The sequence below is a fragment of the Hipposideros armiger genome, unplaced genomic scaffold, assembly GCF_001890085.2.
Source record: "Hipposideros armiger isolate ML-2016 unplaced genomic scaffold, ASM189008v1 scaffold_120, whole genome shotgun sequence".
Taxonomy (NCBI): domain Eukaryota; kingdom Metazoa; phylum Chordata; class Mammalia; order Chiroptera; family Hipposideridae; genus Hipposideros; species Hipposideros armiger.
Window position 1 is genome coordinate 15,487 of NW_017731470.1, and position 17,123 is coordinate 32,609.

Below are 17,123 nucleotides of genomic sequence, written 5' to 3' on the forward strand. Positions count from 1 at the left end.
CGGGCCATTTTGTTCAATAGCATTCTTTCGTTTAGTCTATGTGGCCGTGTCTACTTTTACAAGTGGGTAAACCATTATCTATTTTTTCAAATAAATCCAAAAACTCTGTGTTATTTTTGATTTGACAAAGACAGTGATGGTTATGCATCTAGATGCAGCTTTGAGATAAAACAAATTATACCATTAATACAAACCAAGAACCAATATACAGATGAAACGAGAAGCTGCTTCTTTAGAGACCATTAGTAAGTATACTACAACTGAGGGTGATAAACTAATGGGGTCGAGCCTGAAGTTGTTTTTTTTTTTTTAAAGATTTTTATTGGGGAGTTGGGGGCATGGGAACAGTGCTGGGGAATTGGGGGAAGGGGAACAGACAAGTTGCTGTCGCCTTGCTCTTCAGTCTAGTTGTGGAGGACGTTGCTTCACTGGCCCAAGTTGGCACCATCATTGCGCTCTTCCCGGGCGAGGCAGATCAGTCGTGGGCTTCTGGACGGCCGCTCACTGCGGCTGCTGGCTGCTCACGCTGGCTGCTGGCTACATATGGTAGCCCATGACAACCCACTGCCACAGGGGCTGCAGCCTACACCGTCGCCAGTGACTCACGGCAGCCCAGCTCCAGGTTGAGCTGTTGTTCAGCATCTTAGCTGTGGAGGGCAGTGTCACTGGCCCTCATATGTGGGATCCGAACCGGGGCCCTCTGGCGTCCCAAGCCAGTTCTTAGCCATCGCGCCACTCGGCCGGCCCTAGCCTTAAGTTTTTAATGTGATTATTGATGTACTAGTGATGAGTATGTGGACTTACACAAAAATGTCGTCCTTTCTTTCAACAGAAAGGGTTTAACACTTGGTTGCTCTAAGAAAACAAACGGCAGCCTAAGAATGATGGCATTTTGGTTAAGGTGTGGTCGATTCCATCGATCACTCCTGAGAAAAGTAAAGGCAAGAAAGGGCAGGGTAACTATTTCCTGCCCTGGTGCACAGGGCAGTTCGGAAACATCTGTGCTTTCAGGGAAAGGCCCGAAGTGTTTAAGTACACTTCGCATTATCTTTTCTCATGACAAACATTTACATGTGAGGGAAAAAAAATCCTTTGTCAGTCTGTGTTTCCTGATGTTAAATTTGTTAAACAGAGCTACCACAGTGAAGCTCACGAAAGCAACTGAAGTACAGTATAAAATGGTACAAATATGGTGTGTTCAAGGTACAATCTCATTCGGGGCAAAAAAAGGGGCATCTCTTCTGTCCCTGTGCATAGATAGGTGAAGTATATCAAACTTGCCACAAATTAGGGTCTGATAAAAATGGGGAAGAAAGCAGTAAAGGCTCAAATGGATGTTGGGTGCAAGTCACCCAGAGACCCTAAAGACATCTCCAAGGGACAGTGAGGAAGGTAAAAGGATCTCAGAGGAATAACAGGGTAAAGCAGAGAGGAGGGTTTATGAGAGTGGTAGGACAAAAATAAGAAGGAAAACAGAAAAGGGAAGGGCCAGAGATGGAGAAGAGCTGGAAATAGTGAGACAGATCTGCACGTGCAGAAGATGTAGGGCAAGGTAATCAGGGGGAGCCTGCACTGGCAGAAGTACACAGCGAAGCCAGGAGGACCCTCAGGAGAGGAAACCCGAAGAGAAATTTAACCAGAAGAAGCTGAAGTAGGCAGTAAAGATAACATCTTTCAGGGAAATGAATCAGAACGAGAAGCGGAAGGAACACTGGACAGAAAATGGCAAAGATTGCCCATGAAGGGGAGAAAAGGGACAGAATAACAGGACAAGGAGAAGAGCTAGTCAAGGGTAGGCTCTGACCAGATAGTCCCCCATGACAACCGCAAGAGTGGCACATTGTCATGATGAATGGTGACAGCACAGGCACCAAAAGGCTAAGAGATTTGCTGAAAGGGAAGGGATGTCACCTAACAAAAGACACAAGAATGAATCCAAATCCAGTCTTCCTCTAAGTTATCTCCTCCTAAAGTACCCCGGTGAGCTCACAGAGGAAGAAAGTGAGCACCTTTTTTTTTTTTAATTGGGGAATTGGGGGCTAGGAACAGTTGGGGAATTGGGGGAAGGGGAACAGACAAGTTGCTGTCCTTTTGTTCTTCAGTCTAGTTGTGGAGGAAGTTGCTTCACTGGCCCAAGTTGGCACCATCATTGCGCTCTTCCCCAGGCGAGGCGACCTGAACTTTCATCAAGAACTCATGGCTCTTGCATCACGACAATGCACCAGTTCAAACGGCACTGTCTGTGAGAGAGTTTTTAGCCAGTAAACAAATAACTGTATTGGAACACACTCCTACTCACCTGATCTGGCCCCCACTGACTTCTTTCTTTACCCAAAGATAAAAAAAAAAAATATCGAAAGGAAGACATTTTGATGACATTCAGGACATCAAGGGTAATACGACGACAGCTCTGGTGGCCATTCCAGAAAAAGAGTTCCAAAATTGCTTTGAAGGGTGGACTAGGCCCTGGCATCAGTGCATAGCTTCCCAAGGGGAGTACTTCGAAGGTGACCGTAGTGATATTCAGCAATGAGGTATGTAGCACTTTTTCTAGGATGAGTTCATGAACTTAATTGTCAGACCTCATAAATGTTACATAGATTAATCAAATCTTTAGTCACAGAAATTGAATTTTTTCCTTCTATTTTTATTTTTTAGCCATAAAATATTTATTGAGTATCTTTTTCTATGGTAGGGAATTCAGGTAGCGGAGAAGCCTAGTAGAAATACTGGAAAGAGCTTTATTAGTTATAGGTATCATAATAAATGTTAGGAGATAAGAGGTCTTGGTGGTTTGCTATTAAATGTCTATGTAGCCTTGGTCAGGGTCCTTCTGTTTTTAAAACACTGCTTGAAGGAATAGTCTTTTAGTTGAATCTCTGCATGTATACTTGAATCTTTTCCTACAATAGATCCCTTGGAAGTAGAACTGCTACGTCAAAGGACATGAACAATTGAAAACTTAAAAAAAAAAAGCATGACCAAACTACCCTCCACAAAGATTAGATCAGTCTTACACCATTACCAGCAGCGTTTATTAACACTAGGTATTGTAAGTTTGAGACTTGTTGCCATTTTGTGAGGGAAAATATATAATTTATTGTTTTAATTTCTATTAATTTGATCACTGGAACGTGGGCATTTTTCTTATGTTCATTGCCATTTACATGTATTCCTTTAAGAACGTCCTGTGCACACCTTTTGCCAATTTTTCTGTTGGTGTCCTTTTCCTTGTTGATTTTGTAAAGCTTTTTATATGTTAAGAGTATAATATTAACCCTTTATCTGTCATGTATTTTATGAAATTCTTCCACATCTTATTGTTTGTTTTCAGATTTTTCTTATGGTGGTTTTTTTCTCTTTGACATATAGGCAGGCCTCATTTTATTGTGCTTTACTTTATTGCACTTCACGGATATTGTGTTCTCTACAAACTGAAGATATGTGGCCATCTTGCGTTGAACAAGTCTATTGGTGCCATTTTGCCCAACAGGTTCAGAGGGTGGTTGGCATTTTTCAGCAATTATTCTTAATTAAGGTAAACACATCATTTGTTTTTTTAGACACAATGCTTTCATACACTTAATAGACTACAATATAGTGTAAACATAACTTTTATATGCACTGGGAGACCAAAAAATTCGTGACTTGTTTTATTGCGGTGGTCTGGAACCCAACCTGCAATATCTCCGAGTTATGCCAGTACATCATTTTAAAGTTCTATTATTTAAATCTAAAATTGTATTTCAAAATGGTTTCTGATTCTGGTATCAAGGTTAAAAAGTCATTCCTTAACCAATGGTTATATAATTATTGATCTGTACAATTAGATTTTATTTTTTTACAATTAAAATCTAAAAGTACTTATGAAAAATTTGAATCTAGCTCCCAGAAAGGGACAGTTTCATAAAAGTGGGTGTGGCAGAGCTGTATGTACCATTTCACTTTCAGCAGACAAACTTGAGTTCAACCTAGTAGGGGAAACAGAAGCCTTCTGAAAGGCCTTTCCTATACGCCACCCTCTCATCCCAAAACATCGCCATTCAAACACATGTCGTCCCACTTGTCTGTCTCAGTGGAAACTGTGCCCCACCACCCTCGTCTCAAATTCTAATCCTGTATATTTCCTTAGGCCCCGTGGGATTCCACCCGTAACCTATACCTCCAATGGCTCCTTTCAAGGAATGCTCTCCTCTCAGTTTGTAACTATTCCCCTCTCTATAAAAGATCCTTTCTACATCCTGTGAACTCCACTAGCTATTGCCCAGCTTTTTCTTTCCTTTGAAGTCAGCTTCTTAGAGAAGCAGTCTGTTCTGGTGGTCATTTCTCTTTGGACTGGAGGCAACCCGATTCATGCTTCCAGGACTCTCCATCTAAACCATGCTGTCGAAAGTCACAAATGGTGTCTTGGCTGCAAATCCCAAAGGGCATTTTTCAATCGTTATTTCACTTCTCCTGTTTTTGGCATTTGTCATTGCTGACCATGCCTTTCCTAAATCTCTTCCTGTTGACGCTATGATACAACTTGCTTAGTTTTCCTCTTACCTCCATGAGGGTGACTTTTCGGCCGGTTTGCTCACTCTTCTTCCCCTGCGTATCTTTCACGTGTCCTCGGTCTGCATGGCTCGGTTCTCTGCCCACTTCAGAACTACAGGAAGGAAAGATGAGAAACAAGGAGCCAGTAAGAACGCTACTGCAACAGCTCAGATGAGGCTCTGATATAAGAAAGTGGCAGTGGGAATGGGAAAGGGAGCTAAGTAGGAGGATCTGAGAGAAAAACACTTGACAGACTGAGTATACACGTGGGTGTGAGACAGGGAGATGCTCAAAATAATTCAGAGACATAAAACTTTAAGATGGTTGGCTGGAATCCTTAACTATGATGAAGGAACAAGAATAAAACAAATTTTACTACTCTCAGAAAGATGCCTAGATAAAACCAGAAAGATGTTATCAAATTAAATGAAAAAGTGCGTGTGCTTGCATACGTATGTCAAAGTATGGGAGATTCCTTAATGACAAAGGGGAGATGATGATGAGGTGAATGAGGGAAGCAAGCCAGGGCTAACAGCAGGACTGTGGCGAAGTGGAGAGTGGAAGGCCCATCCAAGGGAGGCGATCTAGTGTTGCAGCTCCACTGATGGGTGCCATGAAAGAAGGTGAAGTGTGGTTCAGGACTTCAGGTTATTTTAAGAGAAGTCAGAAATCTGCATTTAAGTGATGCCTTTTTATATTTGGACAACTAATAAAATTACACATACACAGTGGACCCAAATGAAGATAACAGGACTAAATCTTGCTGGCAGGCCCCAGTTTTCAACCTGTTTCAGACACAGAGCACCCTGCTGGTCTCTGGGTATCTCAGGCACTTATACATCTTTGTGCCTTAGCTCCTACAATCCTTTTGACTTCTAGGTCCTTCTCTTTTTGTTCACTCTGTTTCTGCATGGTCTTTAAGACTTAAATGCTGTCTTACATCTTTGGTTTTTCCTGACCACTGTGGGAAAATCAGACTGTATGACCCTCTCCACTGTTTCGCTACCATAATCTACGTGCAATCTAACAGAAGTCTACCTTGAAAATACATACAACGGTCTGAACTTTTGCATGCAGCCAAGATGACGTAACAGGGACCAGATTTACCTCTTGCCTAACACAACAACAACAAAAAACTGGACAAAATATATGAACCAACAGTTTTTAAGATACTGAGTAACAGGCAACAAAGAACAGCAATCCCTAAGATATGGGAAAAAAATGAGATGAGCCCGATGAGGGCCCAGTTTATTACCCTGAGAGACTCCAGGTCATGGCACAGGGAGAAGAAACCTATGTGAAGCACGGTGACTCCCTGAGTGGGAGCTGGTGTGCAGGGTGACCAAGGAGGGTCGAGTTCACAGAGTGCCAGAGATGAGACAGCCTCATAGAGAGAGAACATGAAGACCTGCAAAGGGCTCCCTTCAAGGATTCAGTAAAGGACTGATGAGTGCATGCTCATGAGGAAATCACCTGAGGCCAGAACCAGGGCCTAGTCCCATCGGGCAGGTTGGAGAACCTCACAACGCAAAGGGCCCTGAGTACAGAAGGGATCTGTGTCAACAGCGAGGAATGCAAAGACCTAGACTACAGATGGTTGTGGTCCTGCCTAACAAACCTTAAAAGACCTAAAAGAATCACGCACTGTTTCTAAGAAGCTTAAAAAATTCTAGAACAGAGCTTAAGAATACTTATAGGAATTCAAAAGTATCTAGCGGCCACAAGATAACATTTTCAATGTGTGGCATCCAATAAAAATGTACTAGGGAGGCAAAGGAATAGGAAAATAACACCCATAATAAGGACAAAAAATGAAACCAGCCCAGAACTGACACAGATGTTAGAATGATCAAAGACATTACAATAGTTATTATAATTGTATTCCACCTGCTCTACAGGTTAAGTAGACACATGGAAGATATACAGAACACCCGGACTGAATTTCTAGAGTTGGAAATTAAAAGGCTTGGCATGAAAAATATACCGGATGGAATTAAAGGCAGATTAGACATTGCAGAGAAAAGATTAGAGTTGAAAGACAGAGCAGTAGGAACTATCCAAGATGAAATGCATGGAGAAAAAAGAATTAAAAAAAAAATCACCAAATTACAAAATAGTCAATGAGCTATGGGACATCTTCACATGGCCTAATATACATTTAATTGGAATCTTCAAAGAAGAGAAGAGAAATAATGGGGTACAGGAAAAAAAGCAGAAGAAAAAGTGGCCCCAAATGTTCCAAATTTGATGAAATCTATAAACCTACAGATCCAAGCTCAACCAAACGCTAGCACAGGCAATATGAAGAAAGTTACAACAAGGCACATCATAACCAAATTGCTCAAAACCAATGCTAAAGAGAAATCTTAAAAGTAACCAAAGTGGGGAAAACATGTTATGCACAGAGAACATGGATAAGCGCAACAGCCTATTTCTTGTTGGGAAAAAATGCAAATGAGAAGACACTGGCGCAGCATCTTTAAAGTGCCAGGAAAAAACGCAAATCTTTCAACACAGAATTGTATACCAAGTGAAAACAGCTTTCAAATACAAAGGTGAAGCAGACCTTTCCAGACATGTAAAAAGTGAAGGCATTTTTTTTAGCTGGCTAACACTACAAGAAATGTTAAAGGGAGGTTTTCAGGCTGAAGGAAAACCACAGATGGAAATATGGGTCTATACAAAGGAACGAAAAACACTGGAAATGGTAACACAATGGGCAAGTATGTAAGACTTTCATATTTTCCATCTCTTCAAAAGATGACAGTTTAAGGAAAAATAATAACAATGTAAATGAGGGGCTTATAACATATACAAATAAAATATATGATTATAGAAGCATGAAGGTCAGGAGAGAAGAAATGGAAATATACTATTTTAAAGCTCTTGAAGATATACTGTGTGATAAAGATTTGTATTATAAACCCTAATCACTAAAACAGCAAAAGAAGTATAGATAATAAGCTAACAAACACAATAAAATGGATAAAAAAATACTAAATCTAAAAGAAAGCAGAAAAAGACAAAAAAGGAAACAAAATTGAGAAGATAAATTTAAAAAAAGCAATATGATAGACTAAAATTCTACCACATAATCATATTAAACTAAAATGGCTAATTACCCTATATAAAAGGCAGAGATGGTCATATTGGATTACAAAAAAAAAGCATGAACTTAACTGTATGTTGCCTATAAGAAACACACTTTAACTTTTACCTATTTTTGTCTTTATATTTAAAATATGAAAAAACATATACCATTCCAACACTATTAAAAGGAAGCTGGAGTGACTTTATTAATATTAAGTCAAGTAAACTGCAGAAGAATATTATCAGAAGTAAACAAAGTCATTTCATAATAATAAGAGTGTCAGTCTTTCAAGAGGACATAACAATCCTAAATATATAGGCTCCTAACACGGAGCTTAAGAGTATATGACCCAAAAACTAACAGAACTGCAACAAGAAAAAAACAAGCCTAAACATTAGTTGGAGATTTCAATACCCAAGTTTCAATAATAGATAAAATAGGTAGACAGAAAATCAGTAAGTCAACATAAGATACTATCAAGCTCATGTGGTCTAATTTATTTATAAAACAATACTTCAGTAGACAAGTGCATAATACACACACTTATCAAGGGCCCTCAAAACTTATCAAGAGGGACTATATTAAGGATCATGAAACAATTCTTAATAAATTTAAAAGGATTCAGATCATACAACGTATGTTCTCTGACCACAATGGAATTATAAAAATAGAAATCTGACAGAAGATCTCCGGAAAAATCCCTAAATATTGGATATTTAATAACTCACTTTTAAATAACCAATAAGTCAAAGAAGAAATCCAAATGGAAATTAGAAAGTGTTAAGAAAACAAAATGAAACCACAACATATTAAAATTGGTGGAATATCATCAAAGCAGTACTTAGTGGGAAATTTATGGCACTAAATATTCAGATTAGGGGAGAAGAACGGTGTCATATCAATGACCAGTTTCCACTTTAAAAAATAAAAGAGGAACAAATTAAACTCAAAATAAGTAGAAATAAATACCAGAGTGGCAATCAACGAAATAGAAAACAGATAAACAATAAACAAAAGTCAATGAAACCGGCTCAGTGGCTCAGTTGGTTAGCGTGAAGCTCTGAGCAACAGGGTCGCCAGTTCGATTCCCACATGGGCCACTGAGCTGCGCTCAAGCTCAGATGCCACTGAGCTGGTGAGAGCGCGTGCTCTTAGCAGCAAGGTTGCTGATTCAACTCCCGCATTAGATGGTGGACTGTGCTCCCCTGCAACTCGATTGAAAGCAGCAACTGGACTTGGAGCTGAGCCTGCGCCCTCCATAACTAAGATTGAAGAACAACAACTTGACTTGGAGCTGATGGGTCCTGGAAAACACAATGTTCCCCTTCCCCAATTCCCCAACACTGTTCCCCCTCCTCAATTCCCCAATAAAAATCTTAAAAAAAAAGTCAATGAAACAAAAAGTTGATTTTTTGAGATCAGTAAAATTGATAAACCATTAGCCAGACTGATTAGGGGAAAAAAAATAATATCAACTGCAGGAGTTAGGGAGGCATTATTACTTCAGGTTCTATTATATCAATATTAAAAAGATGAGGGACTATTATGAACAACTTTATGACAATAAATTCAACTAGCATGAAATGGATAAACTCTTTGAAAGACACAAACTATCAAAACTTATACAAAAGAAGTAGATAACCTAGCACTACTTCTATTAAATAAATTAAAATCGTAGTTAAAAACCTAAAAAAGAAAACTCCAGGCCCAGTTAGCCTCACTGGTGAGTTTACCCAATATCTGAAGAATACACTGATATCAGCGAAAATGGCGGAGTAAGGACTTCTGAGAATTCTCTTCCTTGAATAAGCTATGAAAAGTTGGCAAATATGGTTAGAATCCACTTTTTCAGAATTCTGTAAATTAGCCAAAAACTTGTAGCAACCCAGGGAATGTCTATTCAAACAAAAAAAAAAAAACAAAGAAAGAAAAAGAAAAAAGGTTGAATCTTGTAAGACACTGAACTTTGTGGCTTTTTAACTTGATCGAGTCTCATCCCCCACTGTTCAGCTCTATGGTGGCCTTAAAAAAGGAACAGTTTGGGGCCGGCCAAGTGGCTCAGTTGGTTAAGGGCATGAGCTCTGAGCAACAGGGTCGCCAGTTTGATTCCCACACGGGCCGGTGAGCTGTGCCCGAGCTGAGCTGCCAACAGGTGGCAGGATGGCTCAGCTGGTGAGAGCACGTGCTCCTAACAAGGTTGCCAGTTCAACTCCTGCATGGATGGTGGGCTACGCCCCCTGCAACTAAGATTGAACATGGGCACCTTGAGCTGAGTGGCCACGAGCTGCTGATGGGCAGCTGGATGGCGACTGGACTTGGAACTGAGCTGGCTGCGCCCTCCACAACTAAGATTGAAGGACAGCAAATTGGCTGTTCCCCTTCCCCAGTTCCCCAACACTGTTCCGCTCCCCCAATTCCCCAATAAAATCTTAAAAAAATAAAAAAGAACAGCTTGCATTTATGGTGAAAGCCAGTAGCCTGGCAGCCACTGGAGGGAGCAGAATAACACTAGAGCTCTTTCAAAGACTCATTTCTAAAGAATTCATTATTTGACCTATCTGTTGGGTCCCTGGAAGACCCCACTTGTAAGCCTATCAATACTTGACCTCTCTAAGGGCCTGTCTTACCCTGGGAAGCATTTGTTGAAAACTGTAATTAACTTCATGGCTACTTGAGTGGTGGATAAAAGTAGGTGAATGACAGAGTGGCTAAAAAGCTGAAAAGGAAAACCTGGGGAAATCAGGTGTCCAAAGAAGTTTTGAAAAGCTCCTGACATATTCCTGGGAGTCTAGAAGGTCACACCATGTGCAGGGCTGTGAGCATGCACAGGGGTGGCCCAAGAAGGCCTTAAGCTCTCACCTCTGGGTGACCTTACACTCTGTTCAAGCAGGAAGTGAAGGCTAAGACAGAGCTGTCAATTGCCTGGCTGAGTGTTGCAAGTGTGCACAACATACAGAGCCCCTTAGCAAGACTGGGAGACTTCCTGGTTCCAGCTTAACCCGATTAATAGCTGATCACTAATTTCACCAAGGAGAGATTTCAGTGGCCAAATATTATAATTACAGAATAAGAATTTGCTCAGAGAAGTCACTTAAGAAGAACAACTACAATAACTAGCAAGGACAATAAACCCTGGGGAGAAGAAAGAATCTAACTGCCAGAGTTGTCACATTATATCAGTTAAAACATCCACTTTTCAACAAAAGATTACAAGACATGCAAAGACACAAGAGAAGCATGACAAATACAGAGCAGGAAAAAAGAAACTGTCTTTAGGAAGCCCAAACATTGAACTTTCCAGACAAAGACTTGAAATCCACTATTGCAAACATGTTTAAAGAGCTAAAGGAAACCATGTCTAAAGAACTGGAGTAATATATGAGAACAATGTCTCATCAAATAGAGAATATCAATAAAGAAAGAGAAATCATAAAAAGAAGAAGTAACACCAAATCTATACAAACTATTCCAGAAAACTGAAGAGATGGGAATTCTTCCCAACTCATTACCTGAGGCGAGTTTACCCAGACTCCAAAACCAGACTAAGACATCACAAGAAAACTATAGACCCATGTTCCTCATGAACAAAATGCAAAACATTCCCAATAAAAATTTATCAAATCAAGCCCACCAATTTATAAGTGTAAGTGGGGTTTATCCGAAGATTGAAAGGTTGGTTTAACATTTGGAAAGTTAGTGTAATTTACTATGTTAACAAATTCAAAACAAAAGATCATAGAATTATCTTATCTTGACAGATGCAGAAAAAGCATTTGACAAAAACCCAACATCCACTCCTGATACAAACTCTCAGCAACCTAGAAAATGAAGGAAACTATCTTAAAAAGGCCATTTATTTAAAAAAAAACCTATGATAATATCATAATTAATAGTGAAGAAAAGATTGACTGCTTTCCCACTCATTTCCCACAGGATCAGGAAGAAGATAATGTCTACTCTAATTGTTTCTATTCAACATTGTACTGGGGGTTCTAGCCAATGCCATAAAGGCAAAGAAAGAAGAAATAAAAGGAATCCAGATTGGGAAGGAAGAAATTAAACTGCTCTTTATCTGCATGATTATATATATATGTAGAAAATTTGGTGAAATCTACTAAAAAGCTATTAAAACTAACAAAGTTTAGAAAGGTGGCATGATACAAGGTCAACATACATTATAACAATCTATAAATTAGCAACAACCAATTGTAAATTGAAATTGAAAAATAATACCATTAACGTACGAAATATGCAGAAATAAATCAGCCAAATATGTGCAAAAGTTATACACTGAAAACTAAAATCAGTGCTGAAATTAAAGACCTAAATAAATGGAGAAATATATCGTGTTAATAAGTCAGATGACTCAATACTCTTAACATGTCAATTCTCTCCAAACTCATCTGTGGATTTAAGGTAATGCCAATTGGAATTCCAGCAGGCTTTGTTGTGGAATTGACAAGCTCACCCTAAAATTCATGAAGACATACAAAGGACCTTGAGTAGCTAAACATCTTTAAAAAAAGGACAAAGTTGGAGGATCAATAATACCTGATTTCAAGACATTATAAAACTACAGTAATCAGGACAGTATGTTACTGATACAAAGACAGAGAAGTAGATCAATAGATCAGAATAGAGTCCAGAAAGAGACCCACACATATACTGACAAATGATTTCCAACAAAGATTCAAAACGCCATTCAGTTGAGGCAGGATTGTTTTTCAACAAATGGTGCTCTAACAACTGGATGTCCAATTGCAGACAAAACAAAACAAAACAAACCCTTCTGATCCAAACCTCATACCATATACAAAACAGACCATAGACTTAAATATAAAACCTGAACCTATAAAACTTTACAGGAAAATATAGGAGAAAACCATTGCGACTTTGGGGAAAGGTTTCTTAGATACTACACTAAGGCATGATTCATAAAAGAAAAAAAATGATAAAGTGGACTTCATCAGAATTAGAAAAAGTTTGCTCTTTGAAAGTCACTATTCAAAAAAAGAATAACAAGGCAAAACAGATTGGGAGAAAATATTTGCAAATCATGTATCTGATAGGGAACGTATTTAAGAATATATAAGGACACTGTGATATCACACACCTGACAATGGATGGTTTTCAATTCAGAAATGGGGGTGGAGTGTAGAGGGTGAGAAAAAGGTTGAAAAATGGGTAATCAAAGTAAGAACTTAAAAAAAGTTGCAAGTAACAGGATATTTTAGGGAAAAAAGGTAAACTATCCCCTTCTCACAAAGACAAGAAGCAATTGAAGGAGTCTGGAATAGGACTGCTATAAGGATGAAAAAGTATATAGTGGAGGGGTAATAGGATACTTGGAATTAACTTTCATAGCTACCCTGTATTAGTAAGAGATTTCATTCATTCATTCATTCATTTACATTTGAGTGTTTATAAATAAAGGACTCTAGGATAACTAACCATGTAAATTAAGTTCTCTGACCAATGCTGTTAATAAAATAAAGAATTCTATGTTTAAAAAAATCCAACAAACTCATGATAAAACATCAGTAACTAGGGAACACTAATGCTACTTATCAGGATTATCACATATTTATAGAAGCTTCATTACAAACTCTATCTGGGGAAGCAGACAATAACATCACAGAGGCATGAGGTACAAAAGGTGAAAGTTTAAGACATTCAAGAACATGTCTTTGTTCAATTAACATATAGAAGTTTCTTCTTGATGTCTTAATAAGAGAGTAGCTTTACTAAAACGTGTATAAATTGTGTGCACAGAAGTGACTGACATTCCAAAACAAAACAAAACAAAACAAAACAAAACAAAACAAAACAAAACAAAACATCAAACAAGACAAGAGATTCAAGTGGAAAGTGGTAAGAGGCAGTCCTAAGTGGCTCATTTCTATATTTTGGTCAATCAACTTATCAGCAAATGTTGCAAACTGAATGGCAAGGCTGAAAAGAAACAAAAAGCTTAGCCTCTGTCCACTTACTTGGGTACAATGGACTCACTTAAGTAAATTAAATAAAGAGATGACTTCTTTGTACACACTGGGCTATATGTAGTATTTTCACCTTCCACATGCCTACAATTTTCCAGTCATGAGAGATGTAGTATAATTCACACTTACTGCTAAGAAATTAACAGCTATAGGGAAAATTCAAAGGCTTTGACAAATTTGAGCATTTAGACATATCTAATCTTCTCATGGAAATTTATTTTCACAGCTTCCTAAGAGGTTTATTCTTAAGTTCAAAAGGAATAGCTGAGCTGCCCTGGCAGCCTTGAGAGAATGGCTGGGATGTTCGTGAGGCTTTTTGAATGTGAATCTGGAGGGCATGGCATGGATCTCTGAATCACCTGAAAATAGGTATCCCATGTCCTCGGAGTACCTACAGTTTTTCATTTCCATATTCATTTCCATATTAGGTAAAAAGTTCAAAAAATGTTATAAAAGGTGTTCAAAGACACTGAGAGCATTGTTTCCATAATGTATTAAATATGGTTATTATTTTTTGATTGTTGAAATGTAGTTTGTTCTCATTGTTCGTCTTTTTTTTTTAAATGTGTAATCTGTTGTTGAGTATAAACTCCTTAGGGTCAGTGACTGCATTATCAACTATTATGCAAAATTTTAATTATTCGGAGACTGGAACTGAAAGCATACCTGGCAGGTATAACAAAAACAAAAAATGTAAAGACCTGGGACATGGGTTTGCACCTTCTGACAGACAAGAGGGAAACCATGGAAAGGCAGGAGATTAGGAAACAGAGGACCTGCGTGCGTTCTGGTACTGGGCCTGCTGCTTACTACTTGCAGCGACTTGAGACAGGTCGCAACCTCGCAGATCTTGTTTCTCCATGTGTAAAAGAGGGCAGAACACTGGTGCATCTGCCGCAGGGCAACGGTTCTCGCTATCATCCAATGTCGTAACGTGAGTGACTGTCTCTGAAGCACGACAGGGCTATTTATATAGTTAGATAATAATTAAAAGAGTTTCTCTCTCAGAAAAAAATTTCATTTACAGCAAAATGGTATCTTACCAAGGAGCCTGACAACACTGAATGTAGTTTAAAACACACACACACACACACACACACACACACACACACACACACACAAATCTGGGAATCAGAAGAGTCAGGTCTTGGTCCAAGAGCTGGCATAAATGTGCCCTGTGCAGTTGGCACAAGGACTTACTTCTTAGTTTTCTTGACTATAAAACAGAGGAGATAAGAGGAAAATTTCTAAAGTATCTTTTAGGTCATCATTCTGTGACTCTTTTAAATACCATTTAAAAAGTATGTTTATCTTTTATCTGTACAATGAAATATCTTGTGAAATGATGCAGTTTCATTTGATAATTCTTGTAAATTAGACTGTCATCTGATTCAGAATCTGATCACAGTATTTATTCTTCAGAATGTCAAAGCGCACAGCAGGGTTAACTTGAACAAATCTTTTCCTGATGGAAATTCAGCAGGGGTTATCTGTGGGCACATGTTGTAAGCGTGCGCTCTTGTGCATGTGGGGATGATGGTGGTGAAAATGGGAAGGCACATGGCAGTTGCCTGGGCTGTTTAAGGCTGCCACTCTCATGTGTGAATATAAAGTTCGGGCTTAAAACTAGGTACAAAATGATCTGCAATGATAAAAATTGAGAAATATTTTGGGAATGTTTTTGATGTAATTTTTTTTTTGAGGTAAAAGTGGGATTTTTCTATATATGTATTAAACTACACAGCAAGTACCTGACAAAAATACAAAAAGTTCCTAAAGATTTTTAAAATAACTAACTCAAAATAAACTGCTCAAATACATTAGGCATTTGTAAAAAATATACAATGATAATGTTCTGGGTATTAGCTTTTTTTCTTTTAATGCCTGAAAATAAACACTTCATGATTCTTTTTTTTTTTTTGCCATATAATCTACTTGTTTCCAGTTAATGTCATTTCAAAATGTTATTCAAGCAGAAATAAATGACAAAATGGGTCAATAAAACAAAAATTTAGTGTGTTATTATTTTGTTAAATATTATTTCTTCTAACTTTGTCAAACACATCCTAAAGTCCAACCATGAAAATATTGTCCTCAAACGAGCTAAACTCTTTTAAAAACCAATGATCTGAAATTTAACTTGTAGTGTGATGTTACGAAAAGTGAAACGGAGAAATTGTCCTTAATAAAAAAAAATCCCAAATATCTACCACTGCAAATTCTTTAGGAAGAAAAGTTGCTTACTGTGTCATAGATTCTGAGCCCCGTTTGAAATCCTTAGACTTGTCCTTATTGACCGACTGTTGTGAAAGAAAAAGAAGAAAAAAACAAGCAGGAAGTAAAAAATTAGAGAAGACAACACACAATATTCACATGATGAAAACCCACCAACTTGCTGAATGAGGGGAGAGCATGCCTGTTCTGATCATAAATAAACCAATAGATTGTTTAAGCCCTGTATAAAGTCAGCTTTCAGGTGTGTGGCAAAAGAGTCGGCTTTGAAATAATTGACTAATATTGTATGGCATATTATTTAAGTTCTAAATTTACCTATGGCATCTTTCCTTCGTAGTCTTTTCAGTATGCTCTATTTTCATAGTGATACTGAACTACATAAAAATTTTGAATCTGAAAGTTCTTTAAATCTTCTACAAAATTTGTACAGAGTATCTGCTTTATAAACGGCACCTCCATGAAGAAAACAAATACATATGCACTTTTAGTGGTGCCAGATTACACTCTGAGTGCTAGATAGCTCTTGTAGAATATGAACATTAATTCCAAATGAAGGTATACTGTGAGAAAACGGTGTTTGACTTAAGACAGTATTTTATAAATAAACCCAATGTTGCCATAAAATAGACGGCAAATTTTTTTTTTACAGATAATTGCATGTTATGGAAAAGATCCATTTAATAAGATTCACATAAAAATATAAACTTTACTATGTTAAGGTTCTGAATTATATACAAATGAAAGGGATATACCACATTTATCTAATTATTTAAATAAAAAAATGCAAAACACAAAATGAAAGAAAAGGAATACAACCTTCTCTTTCTGTCTTGTTTGAGCAACCACTGTTTTCCCAGTCTTATATCTACTGAAGCTTGTTTTGTCTTTTTATTTCCTCCTTCACAATCAGATTTCTGCAAGATCATTCTTCAGCAAGATTTGACACTGACTATCTTTAACCCTTCGTCGGGCGCAACTGATCTCACAGATTTTTTTGAATGTCTGTTAATTTTTTATACTGAATTTATGTAATAAACATATACTGTTTTTAATTTGTGACAAATGAAAATTTCATTCTGAATAAAAAATAAGCATGCTTAGGGCCGGCCGAGTGGCGCGATGGTTGAGAACTCGCTTGGGATGCCAGAGGGCCCCGGTTCGGATCCCACCTATGAGGGCCAGTGACACTGCCCTCCACAGCTAAGATGCTGAACAACAGCTCAACCTGGAGCTGGGCTGCCATGAGTCGCCGGCGACGGCGT

General features: G+C 38.1%; 1 protein-coding gene across 1 annotated transcript in view; it reads right to left on the reverse strand.

Moving 5' to 3' along the window:
• AHI1 (Abelson helper integration site 1) overlaps window positions 1-17,123 on the reverse strand; it is a 195,937-nt gene that overhangs the window by 1,438 nt on the left and 177,376 nt on the right. The window contains exons 25-26 of the mRNA XM_019648087.1: window positions 15,871-15,926; window positions 4,546-4,648 (exon numbers count right to left, since the gene is read on the reverse strand). Of these exons, the coding sequence (XP_019503632.1) occupies window positions 4,546-4,648; window positions 15,871-15,926 (159 nt within the window). The remainder of the gene's footprint in view (window positions 1-4,545; window positions 4,649-15,870; window positions 15,927-17,123) is intronic.